Here is a 9,665-nt window from a genome sequence, read left to right as displayed (position 1 = left end):
GGGGGGGGGGGGGGGGGGCATGAAGTAAAAAATTTAAAGAAAATAATATAGCGGGGTGATACACCTGTCCTCCTGATATCATAATGAAGAAAAAAAAATAGGAAAAAAAGAAAGCAATTCTTCAAATACTATTTTATTTTCATTATTATTACTATTATTTACATAATATTTTAAGAAATCTGCTCCACTGCTTATAAATGTTTAAAAAGCTGGTCCACTAAATTGAAAAAAATGTGGCGTGACCAAAATTTTTAAAAAGAAAAAAATGAAAAATAAAATTATTTGATAAAAACGTAAAAATACTGATTAAGATGTGTATATTCACATGTATTCAATGTGTAAGGAAAATACTTTGATTTTTTTTTAACTGGGGCAGACATTTTTATTTTTAAATTAAAACATGTTAAACTTATGTTAAATAAAATAAAAATTAAACTTGTGTTAAATAAAATTATTTTAAAACCATCTGAAACCAAAATGAACAGAAAGACTACATTTCTAAGAATCTGATGCATTTTAAAACGTTCTCTTTTTTATCTTGGAAACTCTTATGTGCTCTTTTTGTATTCTCACTTGACCCAAAGGTCGAGTACAGTGAAAACCTCTTTTTGAGTTTGACTCCCAGCGCTAATACACTTCAGTATTAAAGTGTGCACAACAAATGCACACTTTATATGGATATTCTGATTTGGGTGTTTACTTTAAGGGTGTTTTCAGATGCTGTCAATACTTCTCTGTGGCTCTGGGAATAACATTACCCTTCGATTCACAAATTTTCCATCTTGGGAAACCATAAACACATCCAGTGACACAGCTTTCTTTAACATGAAAACACATACTCACATAATTTCAGAAATACAATAAAAAAAGGACATATCTGAATAGTATCTGACCACAATGTGCCGTTAAACGGCCACAATTGCCATCCCTGTCAAAACTATTTTAAGTCAATGGACTTAACTAACCAGGTCAGTCCTTTAGGGTCAATCGCCAAAACCCTAGCGGTGTGCATCAATCACATACAGACAAACACACAAGCACACAGAACGACCGCACCATCCACAAGAACGCTCAACAGTGCGTCCCAAGACCGCTGACTTAAAATTGTGATTTTTATGAGCTGCGCCGCACACGTTTCTCTCTCTTTCCTGGCCTCCCCTCCTCCACCGCCCCATCGCTGAGCTTGTTAAGCTAATCTCCAGTTTAAAGTCGGCCCAGGCGAGCAGCCATAAGGCACCTTCACAGGGGCACAGTCATAGAGGTAAAGCAGGACAAAGGCCTCCATGTTCCCCTGGCTCTGCCTGCCTCTCTCTCTCAGGGGGGAGGCACTTAGAAAACAGCACAAGCGGCCAGGCTGTGGAAGACTGGAACTGAGAGACACTTTTTAAGCACTCGCTGTAGTTTTATGTAAGAGTCCGATGGGCTTTTCCAGTTCCTTTCCTTCGGTTGCGTGTTTTGGTGTAAGATCTCGGTGAACAAATTGCCTGAAGTGTTGAGGATTTCTGAAGCACAGAAACACACAGTTTCGTTGTGGTTTGCCGTGTACTACCTGTTGCCATAGTGCGAGGCAGTTTTTCACTCAAATGAGGAACTGGTGCAAACAAACTTTCAGAAGAGGGAGAGAGAGAGATGAGAAAGTTTTTTCTTCTCCTTCGGGCCTCATGCTCCCTCCCCACTGACCCCCTAGGGGGTGACTCCACTGTTGTCATGGTAACCAACGGGCACCATTGTCCCAGGACCCGCCTGCTCTGCACAGCGACAAAGACTCTCACAAATAGATGCACCGCAACACAAAACCTCGCATTAAAGTTTCCTATTTCTAGCACTCTTACTGAATCTACTAATCCGTTTTGATGCAAAATCACCTTTATTTTATTCATCCAATGAATGTCATTCATAAACAAAAAGCCTAAAAATCCTTATACACCTGTTAGTAAAACAGCACTGAGGCATCACAGGGTTCAAGGACTAGTTTCCACAGGGGAAAAATCTGAATTCCGCCTGAGTCTAATGTGTTTGGTGAGCACTCTTGAGACAAGGCACCACAAAGGCTTCCCAGCAACTCCCAGCATACCTTGTTCGGGTCCCCTAGTTACCATAGCAATTGACACAGAATAGGAATGCTTCCCTGACAACCTCATTGAGGAACGGCTGAGATGGGAACTTTTTCTCGGTCTCTCTCCAAATCTTCCCGAATTGTTTGACCAAAACCCAGTGTGAAGAGGCATGAAACCTCACAAGCATACACAGCATCTGTGACTCTGAACAAATATATATTGGCATTTCAGTCAGTCAGATACTGCACTAAAACTCATTATAGCGCAATATAAAAAAATATGTGTATCTGAAGTGGTTTTAGTAAACGCAACACACGAGACTGTTAGCGCAGCAGTTAAATGATGATAAATACTCACAGTTTTCGAGTCCAGCTCATGTCTGGACTGGGCCAGGACTTTGTCCACACCAGCTTGGTCAACAAATGTGACAAATCCGAAACCCCTAGTGGAAAGAGGGATCAAAATTACAACACCTCCACCCATTTGTGCAAAACGGACAATACGGTCAATAATAAAAGCCTTTGTATTGTTTGTTGTCGCTTCCCAGTCAGGTTGGCTGTTCCCTTACCTCGAGCGTTTTGTAACTGGATCTCTCATCACCATACTCTCTTTCACTTCACCAAACTTGCAGAAGTAGTCCTTCAAACCCTCTGAGAACGCAGGAGAAGATGAATTATTTCAGAACATTAAAGGTGAGAAGCCAAACAAGATTATGGAAAACCAAGATTATTCCCTGATGACATCAACAGTGAATGGATGACATCATCAGTGGAGATGATCTAAGAAGCCTGATGTGACCTACAAGGTGAGGTCATCGTCATGTAGTGAAATATACAGGACTTTTTATGTTCATTTAGATTATCTACTCTTTAACGATGTATTTTTGATTTCTAAATCTAAAATTGTTTTAAAAACTCTAAAATTTAGGCTACATATAGATATTAGCCACAAATACGATTCTTAGTTACCGACTTTGGTGGAAAGTAGGTGCCTGCCAAGCTGATAAAGCCTAATGAAAATGTTTATCTATTGAATGATCATAATAGCTGGCAGAATCAGATGACAGGAAGGCTATTAAGAGTTCTGTGCCGTGAACAATACCTCAGCGTAATTCAAAACAACAATGTGTCCTACATACTGAGGACAGCCTACAGCATGACAGCAGTTGGTGAAACTTTCTTCATTCACTCAGCTAAACCTGTTGTATAGGCTTTGCACAAAGGATCAAGCCAAAAATTGTTCTCATCCAGAGCTACTTGCTTATTAGTTGCATGCATACCGTGAAACACAATGCATTATAAAAATGTCTTCATCTTTATAGCTACTATCTTTAATCTTCTTCAATTGTTGCAGTAATTTCTTACATTTCCACTCGATTCTAAGCAATTTCAGAGATTTTCTTAAAGAATTAAATTGCATTGAATTTGCAGGTTGTAACTTTACTGTAGACTTTGTAGCTGCTTGAAAAGGCTATTGAGATTTATTTAGACCGTAATTACACAGTAATTCAGTGTTTTGTATGAATCAGATCTGTCTCTTTGGCTGACATGTGCAGATACTTAGGCTAGTAAAGTGTTACTCACCTTGCGTAGTCTGCCAGCTCAGACCACCGATGAACATTTTACTGTGAAAACAACACAAACAAGTGATCAACAAGTGCTGCGTGTTTGCGTATAAGGACTGAAAAGACAGAAGAGCCGCGTCAAGATCTTCCGAGACTCAAATAACGGCAGTGATTCTCAGTGAAACTCATCCGAGTGGATGAGAGGTGCGCTGGACACCGCCAAAAACACGTTTCCCTCTTTGTTGAGTTACTTTTTAAATTTATTTCGATCTGACGCTCTAATATGTAAGTTTTGAGATCGGAGGAAGGTTTTTTTTACCAGGGGTCGTGCGGAGAGTCCGAGGAGGACAGGTTACTTTGGCTGCCTTCCGACTCCATTGCGCGGCTGTGTGTATCCCGTCCGAGTACGGTGCGAGAAAGGAGGCAGAAAGTGTGGAGAGGGGGATTGGCATGGGGTGAGTTAGAGCTCAAAGCCCAAAGACTCCACCTCTCTCTTGGTCCAGTCCCGGCGTGAAACACGGGAGCCCTCGAGAACTGACCGGGAGTCAGTGGATTAGCCTACCTTCCTCCGTGACACGAGGATGACATCAGAACTGAAACGATCCGGCATCACGTTAACTGTTCAAGCTGACGATCTGTGTCTGTTTGTAGCGATTCACCGATTTACTGAAGCAACAGTGATTGATTATTTATTTCTTTGATTATTATTTATTTAAATCATTATACGAATAATTTTTATTAAAGAACATTGTTTATTTATTTATTTGTGAACATCGCTTTATTTAGTGATAATTCATTTGATAAAAACATTTATATGTTTATTTATTTATTTGTGAACATTGCTTTATTTATTAGTGAACATTCATTTTATGAAAGAACATTTATTTATTCATTTGTTTTTAATTATTAGTTATTTATCTTATTATTTGTTTTTGTTTTTATTTAAATAAATTTAATTTCAGAGTACTTAAATGACACAAAGTTTAATGCATACAAAATTACCAAAGCATCAAAACCAAAAGTGTCAGACAAAAGTTACAATAATACAATAAAAATAGAGTAGGCCTACCATTATTAATAATAATGATGATGATGATGAAAAACAACAAAACAATAATAGTAGTAATAAATAAATAAATACATTTCACAATAAATACAATACACAAGACATTAATGAACATTAACAGACAATGAACAAAATATAAATAACAATTAAATATTAATATGAAATCATGCACAAATGCCCTCCTCTACAGTACCTGCATTTGATTTCTGACAGTTTAGGACAACAAAGAGTGAAAGTTGAGAGTTTTTCCAGAATTTGTCTCTGTTATATCTCTAACTTTATAACAATGAAGTTGGACATTTGCATCACCAGTGTCACACTCTTCCATTTTGAAGCCATGTTTCTATGTGTTTGGCGTTTCCTATGAGGATCTGTCTCTGATTCTGATAAATCAAACCTTTCTGTTTAGTTTCCCACTAACATTCCAGGTTCCTTTGATTTGCACTTTCATTTTCCCAATGTGGTATGATTAGGTTTTTTTGTGATTTGGTTTTGTTCAGCAGAGCTGTTCTGAAACTGATATCTCTCTCTCTCTCTCTCTCTCTCTCTCTCAGCAGAGTTGCTCTGTAACTGATGATTCTCTCTCTCTCTATGACATTTTCATTTTCTTTTTTTTTCTTTCTTTCTGACACCTGTTGATGAAACTGCTCTGTTGGAAACACAGTCCACTCTGACCTTCTCTCTAGGGGAAGCCCATATCAGCACAGCATATCACCATTACTATAACAACAATTTCACAAATAGAGATGCAGCTAAGCAGGAGTTTTCAATCTTTAGAGATCCAGTGACCCCCCACCCAGATTTTCAGCAAACTCAGAGACCCCCTGTCTAAAAAGAGATAATTTTCAGTCACACTTTATTATGAATTTCAAACCAGAACATGGTTTAAAAATACATTTGATTAGTTCGGTCAAATTTTAGTTCTCCATACAAGACACAGTAGTATAATCTTTTCAAATTGTCCTTTATCCATGTGTTCTTTTGTGAATAAGACATAAACGCTGACTGTGTGCAGTGTGAGCAGGTGCTGGGGGCCATCTTAGATCAATACAGATTTATCTGGCCGTATGGCCTAATTTGACATGTATGAGAGGTGGTAAAAAGCCACTGCACATTGCCAAGTGGCTCTCTACAACTAGCCAGATCTTCTGGAGATTTATATGTCATAATAGGATTGTGGGTAAGCGGTGCTTTGCTGTGTGAATTTATGTGCCTGATTTGTCTGCCCCACTCATAGCACTCATTCTATCTAATTCACACACTTAAGGGCCTGCAGTGGACAAATGTAATTAGAGCGGAACAAAAACATATGGTACCAACATTATGAAGTTAAGACATTAATCCTCGCTGGTTGCATACGGTTGGTACAGTTCTGTGTGCAGCTAGTGTCGATGTCGTCGATGTTTTATCTCAAAGGTTCACCCCAAGATGAATATGCTGTCACCATTTACTCGCCTTCATGTCAGTCCAAACATAAGGCTTTCTTTCCACCCTGGAATAGTAAATGAGATATTTAGCAGAGTCTTTGTGCTGCTCTTTTCCATACAATGAAAGTAGATGGGGACCAGGTTGCCATTCACCTTCAGTCTATGGAAAAGAGCAACTTAAAAAAAAAATCTTAAATTATATTTATTGAAATATTTATTGATGTGCCATACAATGAAAGTAGATGGGGACCAGGGCCAGAACCACCAACTAAAAGCATCATAAAAAACATTATAAAAGTAACATATTAGCAATTTTAACACAATATTCCAGGTCTTCTGAAGTCAAAAGACAGAAAAGACTGAATGTAAATTGTAATTCACTAAAAGATTTGTTTTGGTTGCCATTCACCTTCAGTCTATGGAAAAGAGCAACTTAAAAAAAAATCTTAAATTATATTTATTGAAATATTTATTGATGTCGTGAATTTTAAAGAATAAAAATAGATAAGTAATGTTTGGATAAGTAATAAGTTAGTAATAATTAAAGGTTGTGTAGTTTTTTTGAATTTTTGAATTTTAAGAACATCTCTTCTAATTAAATTATTGTTGAGTGCTTTTGGGACAGAGCTTACGGTTAATTATGAAGAATGTAAGACATGCTCTGGAATATCAAATTGTTTAGGTGTTTTTATGCAAAACAAAGAGATTTATTCAGAAAAATGTAGATTTCCAAGTTGCTACAGTTGTTTTGTGGCATTTAAAAATGTCAGATGTTTATTTAAATCCTTAAAGTAGCTAAAAAAAGGATTTTAAATCTTTTTTTAATCTTTTAAACTTTTTTTAAAGGGTTTAATTAACCAGTTAGTGTATATACGTATATATGTGTATGTAGACACACACACACACACACACACACACACACACACGTGTGTGTGTGTGTGTGTGTACTTGTAGTATTCTTCCCTGTCAATGCCTTGTTTGCTGCTTGGATTGTTTTTTGTTTTTAATAATAATGATAATGATGATAATTATAATGCTTGTTTGTTATTTGGAGAGGTTTAATATTTAGACTATATATTGAAATGTAAAAGTATAACTTTATGTACAATAAAATGCTTAATTCGAAATACATGCAAATACTTGTTCTCTTTTTCTCCCACCCACATGAATTTGCGTAATATACAAATAAACCAATGTTAATATTTGAATGGGATATGATTTCATAGCTATTGTGTTGCTGTTTTCTTCATGGAGTCTCAAAGTGTTGCTGAGGTTTTAGTCAGCATGTTCACTGCTTATGGCTGAGTCTTAAGTATTTAATTAGTGCCAGCCATGGCTAATCTCTCGCAGCACACACACATAAACACACACACACACGCACACACACATTAACACGCACACACCTCAACATGTGACCCCATCACCGATCACTACAGGATTACCCAACCTCTCTAGCACGCTTAACCACATGGTAGCCTAGTGTACAGAGGAGGACTTGTATGAGCCACAGTACTGCTTTAAATATATAGTGCACTGTAGCTCTGAACAGAGCTGTTCTCTCTGTGTGTAAAAAGACCACTACTTTACACCATATATTTATAATATAGTGAATTTCTATGCATAAAAATATAACCTATGCAAACAAGGACTTTTCCAAATGTTTGTTGAAATTGGACATTTAAAATTGAATGTGCGTGTGTTTTAAATCAGGGGTCTTCAATTACAGGGGTCTTAAATACTTTAATATAGTGTATTGTCATTGATACTGTATGTCTGATACTGTATGGGATCCTGCTTCGTTTCTATTCTCTCTTCCGCTAGAGGGCAACAACGAGATGCTGTTGTTGGAATTCATTAAGTATTTATGCAATCATTGCTTGTATATTTGTCAAAACCACACTTATACGATTACTTATGACATACTTCTGAAAGGTTTGTTCTGTCAGTTGCCTAAAATGGCAGAGTAGAGAGAGAGAGAGAGAGAGAGAGAGAGAGAGAGAGAGATTTCTCAGAGTTTTCACAATGAGAGAATGTGAGTGCTCCATCTAGTGGAAGAGTTAGAACTGGAAGAAACACCTAAATGAAAATAATTACGTTTTCAAATAATAATAAGACTAAGATATTTTTCAAAACACTTTTAACATTGATAAACATGTTGCTTAAAATGCGCACTTTATGAAACTACACTAGCCCTAGAAATACAGAATACTAGAAATACAAATCTTAAACTAACGACCACTTAAAATACACTAATATAGGCCACACAACCTTGTGAGTAAATTTAAGCAAAGACTTATAATACTAATAGTAGTAGTAGTAGTAGTAGTAATAATAATAATAATAATAATAATAATAATAATAATAATAATAATAACAAAATGACGCAAATATCTACAACAACAACAATACATTTTAAAATAATTTTTATTACGGTTACAGGACAGATAATTCATAAAAGTCATGATAGTAGGCTACTTATATTTTGACAATTTACAGAAGTGGATGTAGCTCCCTGGCTTAATAAAGGATATAGACTCTCAATATTTGCATAAAAGCTTCCTGCCTTTGATTTGGCGGCAGGTTTGGATTCCGCTTCCAGCTGAAGAGAGGACAGTAAACATGACATCCACGCGGAGGAAGGAGAAAGTGGAAACGCCTCCAAATCAACGGTAAGCAATCGCTTCAGAGAAGCTAAGCGTGTTTATTTCATATATCATGTACTCATGCAGATAAATACTTAAGTCAGAGAATGAGATTAAAAAGGATTTTGGCTCATCTTGGAATTTCTTTCTTTGATTTTGGCCATTGGTTGTATTCAAAGAGGTTTACTAACACATATGGCAATGGGCAGAATTGTAGCTGCGTTTACAAATCTAGTGCTTTCATCATGTCTCTTGCCATGAATCAGACAGAGGACAATGCTGAACAGCACTTTGGAGGAGATGGAGCAAAAAATATGTTTTTACACAATAAGATTCGTACACTAGGCTTGTGTAATAATAGAAGTTTGCCACAAGAGGGCGACACCACAATATTAATTACATCTTTATACACTGCTTTAGCTATTTAATGAAAGGACAAGCTTGTAGGCATTAGACAAAATTCTCATTATCATCAACTAATTCAATATAACTTATAATTGTCTTATAGTTGTACAATTTATTTTATACTAATTTTGTGTGCCGTTGATGATGACTAGCATTGAAGATTGCTAGAAATTGCTACTACATTTAGCTGCTTTATGAGATAATACAACACAGTTACATGTCCCTTTATTCTGTCTGGTAGCACAGGAATGCTAAGAATAGGATTAAATGAAAAAAAAAAAAAAAATACAACAGGTTATTTGTCTTGTCTGACTTACGCACCTGTGTTGCAGATTGATGTCATCACTGGCTCTAGCAGTTGCATTGCCTTTATCAACTTTGATTTTGAATATTGTTTAGGTATTGTGCCATATGTCACTTGAACTATAAAATAACTAACTGAAAACCAACTGAAACAGCATTCAGAAAAAAATCTTAATTTATTTACTTAAAATAAATAAGAAA

At 36.4% G+C, this 9,665-nt stretch overlaps 1 protein-coding gene across 4 annotated transcripts in view; it reads right to left on the bottom strand.

Moving 5' to 3' along the window:
• Nucleotides 1–4,148, bottom strand: part of msi1b (musashi RNA binding protein 1b) — a 21,703-nt gene extending 17,555 nt beyond the window's left edge. The window contains exons 1-4 of one of the 4 annotated variants that reach the window (XM_016517734.1): nucleotides 3,941–4,148; nucleotides 3,641–3,681; nucleotides 2,626–2,707; nucleotides 2,415–2,499 (exon numbers count right to left, since the gene is read on the bottom strand). In XM_016517734.1, coding sequence (XP_016373220.1) covers nucleotides 2,415–2,499; nucleotides 2,626–2,707; nucleotides 3,641–3,681; nucleotides 3,941–3,999 — 267 coding nt within the window. In that variant the 5' untranslated portion in view covers nucleotides 4,000–4,148. The remainder of the gene's footprint in view (nucleotides 1–2,414; nucleotides 2,500–2,625; nucleotides 2,708–3,640; nucleotides 3,682–3,940) is intronic. The other 3 variants (XM_016517733.1, XM_016517732.1, XM_016517731.1) reach the window with 3 other exon arrangements.
• Between the last annotated feature and the right edge of the window lie 5,517 nt (nucleotides 4,149–9,665).

This window comes from Sinocyclocheilus rhinocerous, unplaced genomic scaffold (genome assembly GCF_001515625.1).
Source record: "Sinocyclocheilus rhinocerous isolate Xijiao unplaced genomic scaffold, SAMN03320098_v1.1 scaffold87, whole genome shotgun sequence".
NCBI lineage: Eukaryota > Metazoa > Chordata > Actinopteri > Cypriniformes > Cyprinidae > Sinocyclocheilus > Sinocyclocheilus rhinocerous.
This window is presented reverse-complemented; position numbering and strand designations above follow the sequence as displayed.